Below are 22282 nucleotides of genomic sequence, written 5' to 3' on the forward strand. Positions count from 1 at the left end.
TCTCTTTCACACTGTTCCACCACCTACACTTTCAGAACCTATTAAGGAAACGTCTTCTTTCACACTTTGCAGATAACACTGAATTATCTTTCTCCAGTCATATGATTCTCGTTTTGTTTGTTTGTGGGGCCTAACTACTGAAGCCAGCACCCATGCCTGTGAGAGGGTCTACCATGGAGCTGAACTGCAGCCATTTATCTTTCTTCTGAGCTCTGGAAGGTCTGGCAGAAATGGTTCCTGTGGCATCTCTTTGAGTTACTCAGTGTCTCTCTCTCTCCCTGCCTTTCCTAGAATGCAAGTCCATCTCCCTCCTATATCTTCGTACACTGCTTCATGTTCTCCCCCTTTCTTCCAAATAAGTGCCTTGAGATAAGTGGCCAGATGGAGTACTTCTCAAACCTTCTCGAAATGTAATCTGTAGTAGTTCTTAAAAAGTATCAGCTTAGAACATTTTATTCTTAATGAATATATCCTTTTTGATTGTTCAAGAGTCAGAGAATTCCTTTCAATTCCACAAACATTTTAAAGTTGTTTTCTTTTCATTTTAGTATGCATATGTGTAAGTGTGTTTGTGGGTGCATGTATATTGTTGGGAATAGGGTGTACATGTAAATTTGTGCTTGTATGTGTGGAGGCCAGAGGTCAATCCCGGGCGTTGTTCCTCAGGAGTTGTCCAGCGTGGGTTTTGAGATAGAGTCTCTCACAGGCCTGGAGCTCACCAACTTAGCTAGGTAGGCTGCTGGCGAGCCTGGGGAACCCTCTCTGCCTCCCCAGCACTGAGATTGCCAGCGCTCACGCCCAGGCCAGGATTTCTTTACATGGTTTCTGGGGACGGGAGTCCTGACCTCATGATTTCATGGCAAGCACTTTAGTGGCTGAACCATTTTTTCAGCCCCAAGTTGGTTCCAAGCCGAGATCTACGGGAGAAAAGGGAGAAGAGAGGGAGGAAAGGAGATAAGACAGAAGGAGAAAAGAAAGAAGATAATGAGGGACAGAGAAGTCACCATCGCGGAGGTTCCTCATCACCATTTGTTTACGTAGTTGCCGCACAGTAGAAACAGGGGTAAGCTGGAATGGCTCACAGCTGCACATGCGCACTTGATCCTGAGGGATTCGAGACTGAAGCTGCTTCTGTGGAGTAATTGCAGGGATTCCTGAGAAAACAGTAACTGGGCCGAAGCTTCAAGACTAAAATAGATCCCGACACTCTTCCAAACCGTCTCCTTGGACCCATAAACCGTGGCTCACAGCCTTGATGAAATACTGTGGAAAATCAGCTATACCCGTAATCTTTATTTTAGGCTTGAACGACTAGAACAAACTTAATATTTTACCGGGAATCTTCTGATTTTTCACGTTTATTACCTTTCACTTACTTATTTGGTATGAGTTGGTACACACGTGTGCCACAGAATAAAGATGGAAGTCAGAGGTTAACTTGCAGGAATCAGTTCTCTTTTAATAACATCTGAGTGCCAGGAATTGAATTTGGGCCACCAGGCTTGGGAGCAGGCTCCTTTAGCTAGGAAGCCATCGGTCTCATTCTGATTTCTCATGTTTTCCTTTAGTTGCTTTTAAATGTGTGTGTGTGTGTGTGTGTGTGTGTGTGTGTGTGTGTGTGTGTGTGAATGTATGTGACATGTGTGTGGGCGCTCTTGTTGTCGGATTCCTTGGAACTGGAGTTACAGGTGGTTGTAAGCTGCCCAGTAAATGGGTTCTTGGAACCAAACTTGGGTTTTTGGAAGAGTATCAAGTGTTCTTAAGTGCTGTTCCATCTCTCAAAACCCAATTTCATCTTATTGCATTTTAAAAAGCAATTTTAGTTCATTATGTATTTTTTTTAGCAATTTAAAATATTTTCTTTGATAATTTATTCAGTATATTTTGGATGATATTCATCCTCTCTCCCCCAACTACCCCAGACCCACCCAAGTAAGTTTGTGTCATCTTCTTCCTCTTCCTCCTTTTCCCCCTTCTCTTCTTCCTCTTCCTCCTTCTAAATCCATCAATTAAGTTTTTTACCCATATCCTCTTGGACATATGGACATCAGAGGGCCAGTAACCATCACATGTACCTCCTGAGTCAGCAGCAAAGACCAAGTTACATTTCTTGTATTTATTTGAGGGATCTATAATACATATAGTTTGTATTGTACTGTGGGAGTTTCTTTGGCTGTCTAGCAAATGCCAGTGTAAGGGCAGTGTGCAGGAGGGCTGTCTCTGGAATCCTTTAAGGAGAGGCCCAGTATTGGGAACTGGGGCTTCTGAAGGCCATTATGGGCTCATGCCCATAAAGCCACAGGGTCAATGACAGAGAAAGACCCTGCTTGACACCTGGATAAAAACTAGGCTTTAGTATGGCCTTGTAGTTCTCAAATACAACTTCCAGTATCTTCTGTAGATGATGCAAACTACCAAGGTCCAGACTCAATGGGAAATGAAACTTCTTCTCACAATGGGAGAGAAACAAAGGCATTCATGGTCAGCAGCAAAAGGTGTAATTCATACACCAAGCTGGTCTGCATTGTCTCTACGGATAAGGTGTTGAAGGTGGCACCCCCTTTTGGCTCTCCTTTTGAGTGGTAGAATAAGGTGTGCACTGTTGTGGAGTGCCACTCTTTTTTTGAATTTATTGCTTGCCCAAGTGAATTTGTGAACAAGTGGGTTTTGTTGGCAGAGTTCATCAGCCATGCAGTGACGCCAGCGATGCCATTTAGGAGGCACCGTGCATCCGTCCCCATCCCAGAGTGAGTCTGTGCCATTTATTTCTCATAGCCAGTGAGGCAGAGGCTGCTTATTGATCTCACTTGCTTTCACGTCTCTCGCCCTGGCCATTGCACATTTATAACATTGCCCTGCCCAATGGACTATGTCGGTCTGTACTTCCAAACCTGTAGCAACTCAATTACCCTTTTACTTTGTACTGTGGGGAACAGACATCATAATCAAGGCAACTCTTGTAAGGACAACATTTAATTGAGGCTGGCTTATAGGTTCAGAGGTCCAGCCCATTATCATCAAGGTGGGAACATGGCAGTGTCCAGGCAGACAGGTACAGAAGGAGCTGAAGTTCTACATCTTCATCTGAAGGCTGCAAAGAGAAGACCGTCTTTCAGTCAGCTAGGATGAGGGTCTTAAAGCCCACACCCACGGTGACACACCTACTCCAACAGAGCCATACATTCTAATAGTGCCCCTCCCTGGGCTGAGCATATACAAACCACCCACCATTTTAGCTCTTTTTCAGACTGTAGTTCAGTGTCATTAGGTGTATCAATTAGCAAGACATTCTTATCCAGAACACTTTTGCTAAATGGAAACTCTATACCATTAATAAACCCCAGTTTCTTTCTTTGCTGGTTATTGGGAACTCTGATGTTCATTAGCTATTTCATGTAGGTGGCTTCATACAGTATTTGCCTTTCTGTGTCTAGTATTTCCAATTAGCATAATGGCTTCAAGTGTTACTCTTACTGGCAGTCAGGATGGCCTTTCTTTTTCAGGGTGCATAGATTACATTGTATCACATATCCATTTTGTATATCAGTTCACCTGTTGATGGACACATGGGCTGTTTCTACCTTGTTACTGACAACACTGCTCTAAATAAGCAGAAACAGATAGAAGCCATTTTTAATCTAGCACCCACAGGGCATAAATGAGTGAAATAAGATTAGAATAAGGACAATCATGCTAAAAATACTTGAAAACTTAAGTACTGGCAGCCGCAGAGCCAACGAGACATCCATCTGAGATTGGTAAGGTCAGGGGTGAACTAGAAGCTGGCTGTGGTCTAGAAGTTAGAGCCAAAGAGGCTTCATCTCTGCTGGAGGATTATAATCTCATATTCAGATGCCAGACAGAGATGCCCCCCCCCAAATTCTCAACTATTAAATATCTTTCAAACTTGACTATTTAAAACAAACAATTATGAGTAAAATAATTGAAGATCTCCTCCTAAAACACATCCATCAGTACAGGCGTGTGAGTAGCTAATACCTGGTTAAACTGTTTAGTGGCAGACAGCAGGACTAGCAAACTATATGACAATGGATAGCAAACAGCTAAGCCCTCTGTTACAGCAACTCCTCTGCTCTGCAGTGTTAACACCAAAGCATCCTTAGATCATCTGTAAAGGAACGGATGTGTGGCTATGTTCAACAAGCATTCATGTACTGAAGTGGGTGGTCTACCTACCACAGATTACCCATCCCTACAGATGAACCACAGGCCAGAAGGATCTGAAGGGAGTTTGAAACACAGTGGAATTAAACACAAAGGATTGATAGATGGTATTGAGCTGGCTAGTTAGCATGCAATGTATCCACACAGTGGAATGCTATGCAACTATCAAGACCAGAGGCAACTTCTTTTTATTCAGTTAGCATTTTCAAAGATGGTGGCTCTTTGACTCCCCATTTCTCCTACTGAGGTAATACATATGCTCTTTGGCATGCAATGTAAGGGTGTTTGTGATTATTTTTGTCAACGGGATAAGGTAGTAAAAAGTACTATGTGTTTTGTTTGTTTGTTTGTTTGTTTCCAGTATTTAGCTCAAGCCTGTATTTTTACCACTGAGCCATAGCTCCAATTTCTTTATAGTTTTTAAATTTAACATAAGATCTCATTACGGGCAACGATGGCACACGCCTTTTATCCCAGCACTTGGGAGGCAGACACAGGTGGATTTCTGAGTTTGAGGTCAGCCTGGTCTACAGAGTGAGTTCTAGGACAGCCAGGGCTATACAGAGAAACTCTGTCTCGAAAAACAAAACAAAACAAAACAAAACAAAACAAACTAACAAAAAATAAGATCTCATTAATTGTCCCAGGTGGCCTTGGGCTCTCTGAAGCAAGGGTAGGCCTTAGCATGACAACTCCCTTGCCTTAACATTGCAAGTAGCAGGCCCAGGCCCAGCTAGCTATGAGATCTTGGAAGTTAGAGCACATAGCAAAGTGTAGCTTCCATTTCACTGCTAGGAAAACCATCACATGGTTAGTGACGTCTTCAGCTACTAAAGACTCTGATAAGTCTGTGAATTAACATACCTGGGTTGCTGTTGGGTCAACATAAAGCAGGAAGACATCAGCCAGCTCTGAATTAGTTCTATCTCCATTCTCCATTTGACTGTGAAGGAGCCAGACCTCTCAGCCAACTTTATCAGAACTCTTGGTCTATAGAAAGCATTCGAAGAGACGCAGTTGTTAAGTTACCAACCTGTAGAATGGTTTGTTCTGTTGTACAAGATAGAATTTGTAGATAAAGATGAGTGAATTACTATATTGCTAGGAAAAAAAAATAAGCTCAAACAAATAAGTACATGAGTTCTGTACCAGTTTGTGGGAGGGTATATACTTCAAACTGCTAAATATCACATCTGGGGAACAAAGTTGTAAATCCAGGTTGGAGGAAGGCTATTACTTGTCATTTACATTTGGTGTAGTCTGAAGTTTTAACCATGTGCATGAGACTTGATACTTACAAGTTTTTGTCTTTATATGCATGAATATTTTATCTGCATGCATGTCTGTGCACCATGCACATTCACAGTGTCTAAGGTAGCCAGAAGAGGACATTAGCACCCCATGCGCCACCCCCGGGGGCTAGAGTAACATGGATGTGAGCTGCCATGTGGGTGCTGGGAATTGAACCTGGATCCTCTGGAGGAGCAAGCAAGCAGTGTTCTTAACTGCTGAGCTATCTGTCCAGCCCTGAGATTTGATCAATTTTTAAAAATCATTATTTCTTTTAAATTACATATGTGTCAATATGAGTGCTCATGGAAGCCAGAGGCACCAGATGCCCCATGGAACTTGTTACAGGAGCTTGCTTGATGCCTGATGTGGGCACTGAGAAGCGAACCTGGGTCCTCTGGAAGAGCGCTAAGCACTCTTAGCCAGTGAGTGTCCGAGGTGAAAATACAGCTGAAATTGTAAATAGCGCCATGTTTAAAAAGCTTAGTTCACAATACTTGTTTGATTTTCACAGATTCTTCTTTTCTTTCTTGTGCATTTGTGGGGATCCGAGCAGAACCGTACACCATAGGCTCTTGTAGGCTTTTCACAAATTCTCAAGAGCACAGCTAGCTGTGAATAACTTTTGCACATTAGGAGAGAAAACAGTATACTTAAACATGTTTAATTTAGTAAGAAAGCCTGCTTTCAGCATCAACACAGACCAAAGTCAATGCTTCATCCCAATTCTTGATTCGCTTTAGAGTTCTTGCTTTGAAAGATGCCATAACACAGATTTTAAGTTCCATGAATCTGATAGATTGTCACACTGTTGAGACCACCAACTTGGCTTCTCTCCCCAGTCTAGTTCTCATTTTTATAAAATGCACTAAAGATTCTTAATAAGATCATTTAGCAGAAGTGTTTTGTGGAACTCCATCTGGAATCTCTCATGGATCCAAATTACTTCAGGGCAGAGACACCAGCTCGTCGCATGAGAGAGTGCCGTGCAATTTCATTCTTCCCAATTCTTAAACTGCAAGTCTGCATTCTTGACTTTCAGCTTCCTGCTAGGCTCCATGGATCTCAGAGGTGGATGTGCTTCTAATGGCTTATTCAAGCCATCTCAAGGCACACTGTCAGTTACTTTAAAACTTCTAGAACTGGAGCACTCACAGTTTAGGCAGCTCGTTAAGACAGACTGCTCTGAGCTCCCGGTTCTGTGGGGTTGGAGTGAGGAGGAGAAGTTACCTTTCAGATAAATTTTCCATGATACTGCTGGTGAAAGAACCCCACTTCTGGAATCAACCTTTTTTTTTCTAATATGGGGAACACTGAAACTTTTTATTGGACAAGTTGACTCTTAACAAATTGAAGTGCATATCCTACAAATATTAATTTCCCTCAAATAACAGGATGAAATCCCACTAGGATTCTGCAAAAGTCTCATTGGATTTGATTGTTTTCTGTTGGGACTATAAAAATTTTAATTATATTTATTTTTGAGTGAGTATCATTATATTGTTCAGTTAGCAAAGAGAATGGAGTGGCCAGGCCCCTGGTTTATGCATCTAACCAGTCAGTTATCTTCCACACAAAGCTCTTCAGCTGTTCCTATGTACTTTCAGGGGCATCTGGCTCATAGCTTTTATACAATCTAATACCTACATGCTCTTGTATATCACCTTAACAATGTAACTTGTAGATGCTCTAACTCAGTCCCCTCTCTGTCTCTCTGTACCTTCTCTCCCCCGAGTCCCATCTTTAACTTTAACTGTGGTCCTTCTAACTCCATCTCCCAGGTGCTTAGGCTGTAAGGAGGCACCTACAGCATCCTTTAAATTTAAAAATAACTCCTTCATAGACCAAACTGTAGAATTGTTCTTCTTTAAGTAAATTATTTACTTAAGTAAAAAATTATTTCAAATATGCTCCCCGCCCCCAGAACTTGATGATTACTTAGCAAAACTTCATGTCAAGTTTATGTCTTCCAGCTGTCTCAGAGAGACACACAGTATCCTTTATATCATCCCATTTAGTTGTCAGATTTCTTTTCCAGGCACTAAAGACCAGAAGTTCCCCCTGAACCCGTCATAACTGACAAAAAGATGAGTATTGCTGCCGCTCCTGCATGGAGCACAGCCGAGTGCCGAGTTTCATTTTCCTGTTCCTAAGCTTGGCTCGGATCCTGTTGCTTACCCTTCTGTGGAAGTTGGGGGATATTCATTTTGCAGTTACTGTAAGCGCCTGGAGGCAACCATGTGGCATGGCTTCTCCCCTGAGGACCTCCACCCCCACAGAGGTTTCACCCACAGAACAGTGCTAAGGGCTGGACTCAGCCCCTGGGCTCCACAGAGTAAAAATCCCAAGCTCTGAACTTAATTCCCACCAATCCCCACCGTGGAAATCTCTGCCCTGGAAATATCCCACCTCACCACCCAACAAGAAATCTTCCATAAACCTTGTGTTTCAATCAGTTCTATGCTGCTTCTCACCTAAGATGGTCACCCTCTTGGGTTCTTTTTTCCCAATAAGTCTCTTCCATGAGTTTGTGTGTGTGTGTGTGTGTGTGTGTGTGTGTGTGTGTGTGTGTGACTGTGACTTTGTAGTATTCCTTGGTGCCTGACTGCCAGGGTATCTTTCCCCTCAGAGGTGCCACTCTTACACTCACAACGCATGTCCACTTGTTGAACACATCAGGCAAAGAAAGCTCCTGTTGAGTTTTCTTTCCTTGTTCTGATAATTTTGAGGAATAGAAGCCCTGTCTGTAGCTCCTTGGAAACAGGTTTGTACCGACCTTCTCTATCACAGGACCAATATGCTTGATAATAATGTGTCACAAATTCATGTGTTTTCAGAAAACTATTCTAGGTTTGTAAAAAAAAAAATACTAAGTGGCCAAGGGTTGAATTGTTCAGGTATTTTTCATAGAAGAAAGTATAATTTCCCCAGAGTAAGAACATCTGGGATTTGAGCATGAAAAGACCAGTAAAGCCGTACCATACAGCCCAGCCAGGAGGCCTCACTTGACGGTGGCAGGTGTTGGCTCTGGGCAACTGGGATTGGGTCCAAGTCCCATCTCTGTATCTGGAGGGCCATTACTGATGTGTCTCATCACTGAGTGTGATTTGCTGCTGCCATCTATGAAGTGAGAATGAGATGCTTCCAAGATCACATGGGGTGACTGTCTTGTCTGTCCGAATGAATAGTCATAATAAAACACCACAACGTGGGTGGCCTTGACAGGTAAGAATGGTTAAATAAGATGGTAAGAATGGAGGGTTTGCGTAGAGAAGAGGTACTGGAGTGCTCTCTCTCTCTCTCTCTCTCTCTCTCTCTCTCTCTCTCTCACACACACACACACACACACTGAAAATGCTATCTGTACATACACACATCACAAACGTGGCTATTCACAAGCTAAGATGGGAGCACCAAACAAAAGCTGAGTCGTGAGCTTGGACTTTCTGTTGTCAAGGCCACCCACATCCGGCTAAACACCAACACGCTGGGGGTTAAGGCTTCAATAGCCAGATTGGAGGCAGGGGTGGGGGGCCTGCAACAACCCAGAACCCTGTCAGTTGCTCAGCCACCTCCTGGAGTTAGAGCATCAAGGTTAGGAACGCATTTCTTCAGGAGTGCTTCCTTCCTTTTTGGGCTTCTACTACCAGCTGTAACCAGATGTAGTTAGGAACGAGGAAAACAAAACAAGGAACAGTTTTACTGAGCTCTTAAATTTTCCTACCAGTTACTGCCCTTACAAAAAGATGGCAGAGAGGATGAAGGGGCTTTCCTCCAAACCTCCTGACATGAATTTACACCCTGGGACCCACATGAGGGAAGTAGAGAGATGACTTTTACAGGGGTGCTAGCAGGCATGCCAATATAAATATACACAAAGAATAAACAAATAGACTGTGTGAAAGAAGCTTTGGTGATAAATGTAATTATTACAGGCTTAAGTTTTCTTTTACTTTGGTTCTGAACCTCCTGGTAGTCTCTTGTCTTTACTGCTAATTTATATAAGGACTGATTCATAATCATGGAGCTGTGATGGTGGGAAAAGCCTTGACTACAGTTTTCTCTGGGGAATATGGAAATAAAGGTAAACTGAGCACTCTTGGGGCGGGGGACACATTCTGAAGCTGTGTGTGATCAACAGAGTGATTTAAAAGTTTGTAGCAGAAATAATGAATAGTGTGAACTTCTAAACCTTCAACAATTTACAAGCTATATCTAATTAATATGTTTGTTTGTTTTTGTTTGCAACTGAATACCATTGTTTTCTCTTATAAAAGTTAGTGTTGAAGAGTTGGTTTTATATCGTGAACTGATTATTCGATAGAAGTTGTTTTTACGAGCGAAATGAGTTAAAATGGAGAGGTAAAAGGACAAGACACCGAGAGAGCACAGGACTCATATCCCAAAGCTTTGCAAGCTGGAGCTTTCGTTTCCCATGTGGGGAAAGACTCACAGCCTCAAGGGTTTGGACCCATTTTCATGTATCACTGAGAAGAACATGCCTTTTAACTCCCACAGAAAACCAAGCCCTTGATGGCAGAGTTTTCGGTGAAGTCTACCATCATTTCCCGCTATGCCTTCACCACGGTGTCCTGCAGGATGCTCAACAGAGCTTCTGAAGACCAGGAGGCTGAGTTCCAGATGCAGATTCCAGAATCAGCTTTCATCACCAACTTCACCATGTAAGTGATGCTATGGTCAGAGGCAGAGAGTTGTCTGTAGACTGTCAGGGTGAATGTGAGAGGGTACAAGGTGCCCATTAACTGTGAGAATGTATATCCTATAGATATGTGTATATCCTATAGATAGATGTATATCCTATAGATAGATGGTCTAAGAAGCAGAAGGTCGCTTGCCTGCTCTCCTTCCACTGTCACCTCCCTTCTCTTCCTTCCTCTTCCTCCCTAAATTCCTAGCTCCTTGTTTCCTTTCCTTCCTTCTTGACTTTTTTCCTAACATCCTTACACTCCTCCCTTCCCTCCTCCTTTCCCGTCCCCCTTCCCTTCTCCTTTCCCTTCCTTCCTCCCTTCCCTTCTCCTTTCTCTTCCTCCCTTCCCTCCTCCCTTCCCTTCTCCTTTCCCTTCCTCCCTTCCCTCCTCCCTTCCCTTCTCCTTTCCCCTCCTCCCTCTTCTCCTTTCCATTCCTCCCTTCCCTCCTTCCTTCCCTCCTTCCTTTCTTCCTCCTTTCTATTCCTCTCTTCCCTCCTCCCTTCCCTTTCCTCTCTCTCCTCATCTATTTTCTTCTTTCATTCCATTCTTTTCTTCTTCAACTTTCACTTTCCTCCTCCCTCTTCTTTCTTTTTCCCATCCTTCATGTCCACTCTAGGACAGGCACTCTTTGAGGGGATTGATATAATAAAGAAAAATATTGCTCTGCTCCAGAAATTCCAGTGAAGGAGAAATAGTCAATAATTAAGTAAATGGATTAGTAAATGAGATCATTTTGGACAGCAGTGAACACTATGGTATAAAGATTGAGAGAGGCTTTTGTTTGTGTTTTCTAAGACAAAGTCTTATTATGTAGACCAAGCAAGCTTTGAACCCATTATCCCTCATGCCCAGCCTCCTGAGGGCTAGTGTTATAATTACCACCATCATGCTTGTCAAGAAGGGCTCCTTTGGGAAGGGAGTTCAGGGAAATAGCTGTGATTAATTTGAGACTTAGACAGTGAGACAGTATAAAACTTGAGCGATATTCTCAAATCTATTTCTTCTTATTCTGCTCTAAGAGGTAAAGAGTTATAACCATGGTAGGAATTTTGTGTTTCATTTTTATGCAGCAAAAGTACAAGCTGCAGAGTTACCCATGGGAATTTGAGATCTTGGGGTTTACTCCTATGAATTATGGGGGTATCCTAGGTCAGAGTGTTGCCCTTCGGTCTTGATACTTCAAGGCTGGTGCTGAGTGTGGAATGCACTCTATCTGCATACCCTGGAGGCACATACAAATATTTTCTGTGGTTGTCATGGCTCTGAGATTCATGTCAGAGTTTGTCTTGGGGCTGGTAACACAGCTGCATTTTGTGTTTTAGGCTTATAGGAGACAACGTGTATCGGGGTGAAATTACACAGAAAGATAAGAAAAGCAGTGAGAGCGTAAAAGAAAAAAGGAACAGAACCTCAGACGATAATGAGTAAGTAGCAGTTAACTAAGCATCTAGAGTCAGGTTTGTTCAACACGCACTCTACCGAGTCCCAGCATTCCTTTGTAATATTGCTATTGATTGTTTCTATCTAGTACACAAAGATCTATTTCTGCCTCTACTCTTCCATTGAAAGGTTTCTTTTCCTTTTGCAGAAAGCCATTTTGATATCTAGACAAAAGGTTGTTTGTAAATCTGATGCTGTTCATTCATAAAACGACATTGTTTGGGGAAACTAGTTCTCAAAGATCATAGGACTTGATGGTCAGACTTGCCGCCGGTGAGAATGGAAGAGCTCCTTCTGTGTTGAGGATGAGTCTTGGGTACATTCTGATTCTAAAAAGTAAACCAAGCCAGAGTACCAGATAGGGGATATTCAGATAAGGATAAACTGCTCTATATTTAACCTAACACTGCAGTTCCCAAGGACACAGGGCCTAGAGGCGGTCCAGTCAAGGTGACATTGATGGTTCTGCACACAGCTCTGGTTGCTTTGAGCCTGCTCAAACAATTCCTCATTGGACTTTTATGCACCCTCTTCCCTGCCCCCTTCTCACAATCCTAAGGTGCCACCTCTGTTAGGTGGGATGCTGTACAGTGTCTCTGGGTGCTGTCTCCTTTGCTCACAAGTTATTAAAATCTCACTTTGCTGAACCACAGTTGTGTCCCAAATTGTCTTAATCAGAAGTATTCAAAATGATGGCACCACTTAATTTAGTTGGGCCATAAATCCTAGAGTTTTAATTGCTTTTCTTGTTTCTTAGGAGATAGAAATTAATTTTGTCACTGGTAACATCTACTAAGACACATAGTTTGTTTGTAATGATAAAATGAGGAGCTATAATTGAGCTTCTTGTGAAATGACATCCTTGGCCAACATCAGCTACAGGATAAATGGAAGATCAGGCTAAATTCTGATTTCATAGTTCTTAAAACGTGGCTGGGTCCTGTCCTTCCAATGTCCTACTTTTGCTTTGTCATTTTGCTGTAAAACATGTTCTCTGGAGTCTCCCTTTTGTTCTGAGTTAGTTTTGTTATTTCTTTGATTATACAACTTCCTCCTCTTTAATGGTCTTTACCTTTGTTGAAAGTATATTCTGAAGTAACTCATTCTTAGCATGAGTGAATGGTGGACAAGCTTTCTGAGGTCTGGATTGGTATTTTGGCTGTGTATGGAATTTAAGATTAAAAACAACCCAAAACTTTCCCTTTGAATTTTGAGTTATTCCTCCAATGTCTTTCGTAATCAAATCTGGTTTTACTAATGAATGTGATCTAATCTCATTCCTGCCCCATGTTTCTTCCATCAGATGTTCTGAAGTTTTTACTTCAATGGGTTTGCTGTCACTTCTTTTTCATTTAATCTGCCTAATGTGGAGTGAAGCTTTTCTGGCTCAATATTTGTATCTCTTTCCAGTTTTAGGAAGGAGTACAGTGAGCCAAAGAGCTCAGTGAACCATTCGTGTGTGGACTGGAATGGCCTCCCTTGTTTGGTCCCCCATGTCTGATCCCTTTTGTCATTCCTTTTCTGACTTATCCTCCTGAGTTGAGAGCTTGTAGTTTTTTTGTTTGTTTGTTTGTTTGGTTTTGGTTTTTCGAGACAGGGTTTCTCTGTGTAGCCCTGGCTGTCCCTGGAACTCACTTTGTAGACCAGGCTGGCCTCGAACTCAGAAATCCACCTGCCTCTGCCTCCCGAGTGCTGGGATTAAAGGCATGCGCCACCATGCCCGGCTGTTTGTTTGTTTTAGGATTTATTTACTATTATATGTAAGTACACTGTAGCTGTCTTCAGACATTCCAGAAGAGGGCGTCAGATCTTATTACGGATGGTTGTGAGCCATCATGTGGTTGCTGGGATTTGAACTCATAACCTCTGGAAGAGCAGTCAGTGCTCTTACCAGCTGAGCCATCTGAGGTTCCTCCAGACAATTTGAATCTCTTCTTTCCTGCAGCTTCTCCCAGAATGCTCTGAGCTGAAGAATTCTTATTTAAATGGATTCTCCCCACCAACTCACAATTCTTGAATCTCTTAGCCACTGTTGGTGTTCTGCCACCTCAAATCAGACAACCTGAACCCCAAGTCCTGAAAGCATTTGCAATGAGTGGTAATTTTATAACTTTCACAGTCATACTGATTTTATTTCCTGATAAACACAATCACCAAGGTGAAAAAAAATGTAACTTGTTATCAGTTTTAGAACTATGTAAAATACAAGCATTTTCGTGGCCACACCTCTAACGCTATTCACATCTTGACCAAGCTGACTCTTGTAACTGTTCTCTTTATCACATCCTTGGGTCTGCCTCAGGGAGAGCAAGGGATGCCAGACGTTTTATTCTCTCCTACTTAATATTCCTTGGTCCTTCGTAGGATGCAAACAAACCTTACAGAAGCAACTGTAAGAGAGGAAAGATTTATTTTAGCTCATGGTTTCAGAGTGTCTTATCCACCATGGTGGGGAAGCTACGGAGATGGGAGCAGCTCCGTCTGTGCAGTGAAGTCTGTGGTGGGGGTCTCCAGGTGGCAGCGCCAGGAGAAGAGAAAGCTAAGTGATTGCTTACTAAGAGAAGGCTGAGCGATTGCTCTTCAGAGACCTTTCATTGGTGACCCACTTCCTCAGCTGAGCTCAAAGGTTCCTCAACACCCCTGAACACCGTCATTGCCTGGTGACCAAGTGCCCAACATAGGAGCCTGTTAGGGATGGGCAGTTCAGATCAGACCATAACTGTAGTCTTCCTTCCTTTAGTGTAGGTTTATACTTCTTCCAGATTTTACTTCCATTTTCTTTTCTTTTTTTATGATACGGGACCGAGCCTAGGGCTTCCTGCTCTCTGGACACGCCCTCTGCGCCCGTCGACTTCATTTTTCTTTTCTTAGGGCTCTCATCCGGCTCTGACCAAGAGTCTCCTTGGCAAGTATAGCAGGTGACCTGAGGGTGGAAGCAGGCCTTCCCTCCCCTGAGCTTAACTGTGGTCCTTTTTTTTTTTTTTTCTTCCTAACAGAGAAAACGGGAGTGACATTTTCAAAGCGTCTTTAGTGATTCCCAGCAAGGACAAAGCTGCTTTCTTCCTCAGTTATGAAGAGCTTCTGCAGAGGAGGCTGGGGAAATATGAGCATAGCATCAGCGTGCGCCCCCAGCAGTTGGTGGGGAGGCTGACTGTGGAGGTGAACATCCTGGAGCGATCCGGCATCACATCCTTGGAAGTGCTGCCTCTCCACAACAGCAGGAAGAAGGGTAGTGGGAAGGCAGAAGGTGAGTCGGGCCTACAGCCAGTGCTCAGATCTTATGGGATGCTCAAAGCTGGGAGTTGGGTTTCAAGAACTCTAAAAAAGAAATGGCGCCCCTTCTGCAAAGGCTTTGCATGTTAATGGGAATTGGAAGAAAGTCACAAAGCAAAGACAGGACTTCGTATAATTTTTTTAAAGACCCAGATTCCACCAAGAGACGTATAAGCATTTAAGATTTTTGACACTGTAACCCCACTCCGAGGAACTGATTGCACATAAAACTTCTAAAATATTGAGAATATTACAGGAAGTTGTCTGATAAAATCAGACAAAATATCTGATCAGTCTAAATATTTCATGATGTAGGAGTAATTAGTTATATGCCATGATATAAGTAATTTAACATGTGATGAGGGGAAAGACAAAACGTATCAGTAAGCTTGGTAATATTAAACAAGTCTAGAGAGTTATATAAAACAATGATTGTTTACTATGAGCATAGGTTTATGACTTTATATTTTATAATTTATATATATTATGTTTTATAAACATCTATTTTTTATGGTGAATGGGTTGGAATCCAAGAGTTTCAAAGTGTTAGTCAACCACAAGAAAGCCTATAAACTCAACCACCTGGGTCCACAGGGGCTCACAGAGACTGAACTTCCAACCAGGGAGCATGCATGAGCCCCACCTAGACACTCCACCCATATGTTACAATTTGTGTGGCTTGGTCTGCTTGTGGGACTTCTGACAGTGTGAGCAGGAGCTGCCTCTGACTCTGTTGCCTGCCTTTGGAAACCTTTCCCTCGACTGGGTTGCCTTGGCTGGCCTTATTAGTTCTGCCTTTTTCTGAAGAGAAACTGTGGGGGAGTGGATGAGAGGTGGGGATGGGGGCAGGTGGTGGTGGTGGGAGTGGGAGGAGAAGAGGGGGGGGGAAACTGCAGTTGGGGCGTAATAAAGTTAAAAGAAATGTTTACTCAATGGAAAAAAAGTTAATAAAAAACTGCATTTTCTTTTTCCTTTGCTTCTTCTCCTCTCCTCCTCTTCCTCCTCTTCTTCTTCCTCCTCTCCCTCCTCCTCCTCGTCCTGAATTATTTACTTGGTTTATGTATGTGAGTACACTGTAGCTGTCTTCAGACACACCAGAAGAGGGCATCAGATCCCATTACGGATGGCTGTGAGCCACCATGTGGTTGCTGGGAATTGAACTCAGGACCTCTGAAGAGTAGTCAGTGTACTTAACCTCTGAGCCATCTCTCCAGCTCCCCAATCTTGTTTTAAATAGTTAACAATGTTATATTCTTTCCAAGATTAAATAAAGAAAAACGCATTTGGAGACAGCCCCGTGGCTCTCATCTATAATCCCAGCTGTTTGGGAGGCTGGAGTTGGGGATTGGAAGCTTAGCCTGAGCTATAAAGTAAAATCAAGGCTAGACTTTTCAAAGTCTGAGGGCAGATAGGATATAATCCAGAGAAATAGACTTTCCCAGTGTGTGTGTGAAGTTTCAGTACTCAGTACTGAAAAAAAGTGTTCTGATCTGTAGATGATATGAAACAGACATGTTTAACTCTATAGAAGAAAAGATTCAGGTTTCTCTTAAATTTTTATATTATTTTTAATAATAACATTGAATCTATTAAAGTGATTATGAAAGATTTAAGATGGTATACAGATGCTTCCACATATAATATATATTTACATGTATCATATTTTTCTTTCATTGAAAATAGATTTTTTCTCCCACATAATATATCCTTATATTATGATTTTCCTTCCCCCTACTTCTCCCAGCTGTTCCCCACCGTTCCTCCCATCCAGATCCACTCCCTTTCTATCTCTCATCACTAAACAAAACAGGCTTCTATGGAAAACCCATAAAATAAAATAGAATAAGACAAAACAAAAACTCACACATTAGAATTGAATAAAACAAACAAACAGAAGGAAAAGATCCCAAAAGGAGGCACAAGAAACAGAGAGCCATTCATTCATTCATGCATTCATGATTCAAAGAGGTCTCATTTTAATCATCAGTAATTCCAAGTAATAGTTTGTATTCAACACTTGTGTCTGTTTCTATGCTTAAGACATGAGGATAACTGATTGTCAAATCCAATCAAATACTAAGCTAGCCACATTGAAACATACACAAGGGTTGGAGTGACAAAATTTCAGGAACCTGAGACCTTGAGAACAAGGGAAAGGGAATGAACAGGTAAAAGCACAGAATCTGAGTTAAGTACAAGTGTCTGTTAGGAGAGTCCTGAGCAGGCACTCGTTAACAACAGAAAACAAACTGGACCTGAACTGTTCTCAAGGTGTCTGGCATTCAGAAATGGCAGGAACTAAGACCCTTCATCTTCATGCCCTAAGTTATAAACTGGAAGGAAATTTTTGCAGTGGTATAAAACAAGGCTCCCAAGTCTGTGCAGCAGGGGCAGAGGCTAACTCAGGCAACTGTGAAGCACTGTTATACAGAATCCTTTGTCCCAGAGTAAGAGGTTAATAATTACTGTTTTATTATTACCATTATTATGCTACTTGTATTTATTTGTTTTCTCTAGAAATCCTAAAGCATATTAAGTGCCTTTAAAGGTAGATCTGTCTCCAATCAACCTTTGTCTCTTTGTAGGATCTAATCTAATGCCTCTTGAATATTATAAACCACTAACACAGCATCTTCAAATTAGAAAATAAAAGCAGATAACCACAAAGAATGGAGAATGCTTTCAAATTTAATAAATCATGAATAGTAACTTCAGAGGGATTTTTTTCTAGCCTTAAATATGTGGGAGAAGTATTATTCAATGGGAGAAGTTTCCCAGAGTTGGTGTGGTCTTCTACTCAGTGAAGAACTTCTGCAGTCTGCCTGCCATGAATACTCAGGGGCAGAGAATATGTCCTTAGGATGACCTGAAGGCAACTGAAATGCATGCTTTGCCTAATTTTCAGTGCCTCTGTAGCTCTTTGAATATGGACTTGTGTGCCTCTGTTTATGTGTATGTTTGGACAGGGTATAAGTTATGACAGTCAAACCATTGCTTATTTTCATATTTGGGGGTTTGTTAGAATCTCCAAGGAATGTTGCCAGGCTGTTGATCTCTTCTAGACTGTTTATTTTTAAGAAGAATGTTTTCCCAGGCCTTTGTAACAAAGCAGATCTTTGGTCTTCCAGCCCATGGAGATTTCACAGGGGTGTCCTCCAGTCTGGTGCAGGGGACAGACTTGCTCACGGTCATTCTCCAGTGGCCTTTTCTGCCCAGCTGTTGTTGTTCCTGAGAATGGTGACCCCAGCAGTGAGGAGCACAGGATGTTGTGGTTTTGTCTGGACACCCTTGTGTGTTTTCAAAATAAATCCAGGGTAAAGATCAAACTAGAGTCAGGCTTGCACCAGAACGTGATCTGGAACGGAGAGAGCACAGCCCAAGACTGGGATTTCATTTCTCTATGGATCCATCTGTGATTAAGAAATCAGATGTCTGCAATTTGTCTAAATGAGTCTGGCCTATGGCTCCACCACATCTTTTAAAACATTGTTTATTTACTTTTCAGATTAGAATAAAAAGCCCTGTGTTTCATCATGGCATCTTCATACACACATGCCATTAGACTTTATTCTTCTTTATTCCTCTTTCCCTTCTCCTCCCTCACACCCCTCCCTCCTTCTTGCTGGTTCCCTTTCATCTATCAAGCTAGTCCCCCTTTCTCCTTTCTCCCCACAAATTTCCATTACTCTGTGGTTTCTTGGCTCTGTTAGGATCTCTCCCTTCTTTTCCCTAATTCACTTTCCAATTCTATGTCTTATATGCATATGTGTAAACACACACAAATGGTTATAGATGCATAAATAATTTTAAGTCTAGATTTTGCACAAAAGAAATAGCATGCAGATAGATCTCTCTGAAGCTGAGTTCTAATTTAACAGCATGATTTCTATTTGTGTTGATTTTGAAGGATGCATCCTGCCTAAGTGTCATTTTAGGTACTAGACAGATTATGTTGCCTGTAGTGGTGTCTCATTTGCCCTTTATAACACTTTATCAGGCCATATCTTTTCATGCTTGTTTTCCTTACAAAGAAGAAAGTCTTACAGATGTTGTGTGACAAAACTTTCCCTGGGGTGTTGCAACATACACATCTACTCACTCAGATAGGGAACCTTTGTCAGACCAAAGTATGGATACCACCAAAGTCCTATTTGGTGAGCCAATGAATGTTATTGGGGTTACTAACAGGAATATAGTTGAGGGGCTACTTACAGGAGCAGAAATAATTCAAAGACAGCTGGATCACTAAAACCCACCCCAGCATATATGATAGTTCACAAAAGCTGGGAACTTGGAGCACACTGCACAGCCTGCAGCCAGCTCAACAGGTTGGAGAGTGTCCTTCCCAGATGCTTCAGTTGGTCTAAACCTCTTCGAGGCAGCTAGTGGGTTCCTGTTTCTTCCAGATGGCTGGTCTGGTAGGAGAGCCTTCTTTGCAGCTTGGCTCTGCTTACTCTGGAAGGGAAAGGCCAGTTTCAGGGACTTCCTGTAGCTCTTTGGAGTTCCTTACATTAAGGAACATCTTGCAGGATGGAATGTTTCAATCTTGAAGGAAACATACACAACACAGAAATGCAGAAATACATTAAAGATCTCATATTTAATTATTAATAGAAGAAATCTCTAAGAATAGATCTGACCTCAAATTCATGCCCTTAACCATTGTACATACCTTTTTTTATTATTATTTAAATAGAGGTTGCTTTCTATGGAGAGTAGGAACTTAAAGGATCTTCCTAGCTATTTACAGAAATATAAGGAAGAGGAAGTGGAGATGTGACTCAGCAGTTAAGTGTATCCACTGTCCTCTTACAAAGGATCTGAATTCAATTCCCAGCACCCAAATAGGTTGACTCATAAGCATCGAAAACTCTATCTAGTTCAGGGGAATCCAAAACACACACACACACACACACACACACAGAATGAAACATATACTAAAAGCAGGACTTTTACCTTTGCCTTAGTTATCTTGCCTGGTGAATCAGAACTGAACCCACATACGTTGAACTGTTTGATTCTGGCTCACTACAGTGTTTTACAATGAACATTTTCTTTTGCATCTCGGAGTACAGGGATTATAAAAAGAATGATATAGTAAGTGGATGAGTAACAGTTGTCTGTTGCTCAGGATACATAATTGTGTGTGCATGCAATTGTGAAGCTGGCAGTGTGTTAATTGTGTGCAGCAGCATAAGTCATGAACTACACTATACTTCTGGGAGAATGATCACAGACTACATCTGTAGATGACAGGAGTTCTTCAGCTTTGTTATCATCTTTTTGTTTGTTTGTTTGTTTGTTTGTTTGTTTGTTTTTTGAGACAGGGTTTTTCTGTGTAGCCCTGGCTGTCCTGGAACTCACTCTGTAGACCAGGCTGGCCTTGAACTCAGAAATCCGACTGCCTCTGCCTCCCAAGAGCTGGGATTAAAGGCATGCGCCAGCACCGCCCAGCGCTTTGTTATCATCTTTACAGAATCATTGTCACATCTGTACATGGACTGTCACAGGCTTCATGGCTATTATGCAGCATGTGGTATTGTTTGGAATGAAACCTTTCCTGGGACATGGCTAGCTGGGATGAATGTTCTTCCAGCTGTGCACTGAGGCAATTATTTCAGATGTGTATTAGTTAGGGCTCTCTATTCCATTTTCCCTGCATGATGGTTAATCTTCATTCTCAACTTGAATCCCCTTGGAAACAACCTTTGTGTGTATTTATGTGTGTATTTCAGAAAAAAGTTGAACCTCATGGCACGATTTACTCCAAATGCAGGTAGTACTATCTCGTGAGCTGGGATCTTAAACTGAATGAAAAAATCAGGCTGAGCACCAGCATTATTTCCCTCTGCCTCTGAGTCTGGACAATTACTTTTCTGTGGCTGTGAAGAGTCTACATGATCAAGGCAACCTATAAGAGAAAATGTTTATTGGAGCTCCTGGTTCCTGAGGGTTAGAGTTTATGATCATCATGGCAGCAAGCAGGCAGGCAGGCACAGTACTGAGGCAGTACCTAAGGGCTTACATCTCAATCCACAGACTGGAGGCAGAGAGACAGTAGCTATCTGGGAATGGCATGGGCTTTTGAAACCTCAAAGCCCACTCCAATGGCACACCTCTTCCAACAAGGCCACACCTCCTCAAACAAGACCACATCATCTTCTAATTCTTCCCAAACAATACTATGAACTACACACCAAGCATCCAAATATATGAGCCTATGACTCCCATTCTATGTCCACCACAGTGACCAACCACTTCACTCTCCTGATGCCCTGACTCCCCAGCTATGATGGATTGTACCCTCAATTGTCAGATAAAATAAAAACCTTTTCTTGAGTTGCTTTTATAAAGTATTCTGTTATGGAAATGAGGGAAATGACCAGCAGCACACCATGCTTATACGTTTATCTCATAAACAGCCTGCTGTTCTGCTCATAGCACTTGGCCTACTGTCTTTATCAGGATTTCTTCCTGACCAACTTTCTCTTTCTACTTTGTTTATTTTCTTGAGATAGTGTGGTGATTTGAATACTCTGGGCCCATGAGCAGTGGCACTATTAGGAGGTGTGGCCTTGTTGGAGGAAGTACATCACTGTGGAGGTGGGCTTTGAGGTCTTATGCTCAAGGTCTGCTCAGTGTGAAAGAGAGCCTCCTCCTGGCTGCCCGAAGACAGACCCCTCCTGGCTGCCTTTGGATCAAGATGTAGAACCCTTGCTCCTCTAGTACCATGTCTGCCTGCATGCTGTCATGCTTCTTACCATGATGACACTTGACTGAACCTTTGAAACCGTGAGCCAGCTGCAGTTAAATTCTTTAAAGAGTTTAACTGTTCTTTATAAGAGTTGCCTTGGTCATTGTGTCTGTTCACAGAAATAAAACCAAAACTAAGACAGATAAGCTCTTACTTGGAGCTGAGGTTGGCCTCAAACTCAGGATCCTCCTTCATCAATTTCCCTAGTGTTGGGTTTGCAGGTATGCACTACCATGTCCAGCTTATTATTTTAAATTGCAATTTAATTTCATAGTATAAAATGAACTCGCCTTAAGGATACAGCTTATTGCATTTTAGTGTTTGTGGAATTGCACAACCATCAGCAGTCTAAGTTTAGAACACTTGCATCACTCCCAAATATCTATACCCATATGTAATCACCCTGTTACCGCCTCAGCCCCAAGCATGCACTAATCGACTCCCTGTCCTTTAGATAATGGGAAGATACCTTCAAAATTGTAGTGTCCTTCTTATGCTTAGCAAAGGCCGGGAGTCACCACTTCAGGCTTCCCAGAAGAATTTAGGTACATTGACCATGTCAAAATTGTGACTATGGAGACAGAGAGACGAGAGAGAGGGAGAGGGAGAGGGAGAGGGAGAGGGAGAGGGA

General features: G+C 42.2%; 1 protein-coding gene across 1 annotated transcript in view; it reads left to right on the top strand.

The window, feature by feature from the left end:
- Itih5 (inter-alpha-trypsin inhibitor heavy chain 5) overlaps positions 1 to 22282 on the top strand; it is a 96239-nt gene that overhangs the window by 15030 nt on the left and 58927 nt on the right. Inside the window, exons 4-6 of the mRNA XM_021156172.2 lie at positions 9994 to 10157; positions 11507 to 11608; positions 14621 to 14871. Of these exons, the coding sequence (XP_021011831.1) occupies positions 9994 to 10157; positions 11507 to 11608; positions 14621 to 14871 (517 nt within the window). The remainder of the gene's footprint in view (positions 1 to 9993; positions 10158 to 11506; positions 11609 to 14620; positions 14872 to 22282) is intronic.

This window comes from Mus caroli, chromosome 2 (assembly GCF_900094665.2).
Source record: "Mus caroli chromosome 2, CAROLI_EIJ_v1.1, whole genome shotgun sequence".
In the NCBI taxonomy this organism is placed as follows: Eukaryota; Metazoa; Chordata; class Mammalia; order Rodentia; family Muridae; genus Mus; species Mus caroli.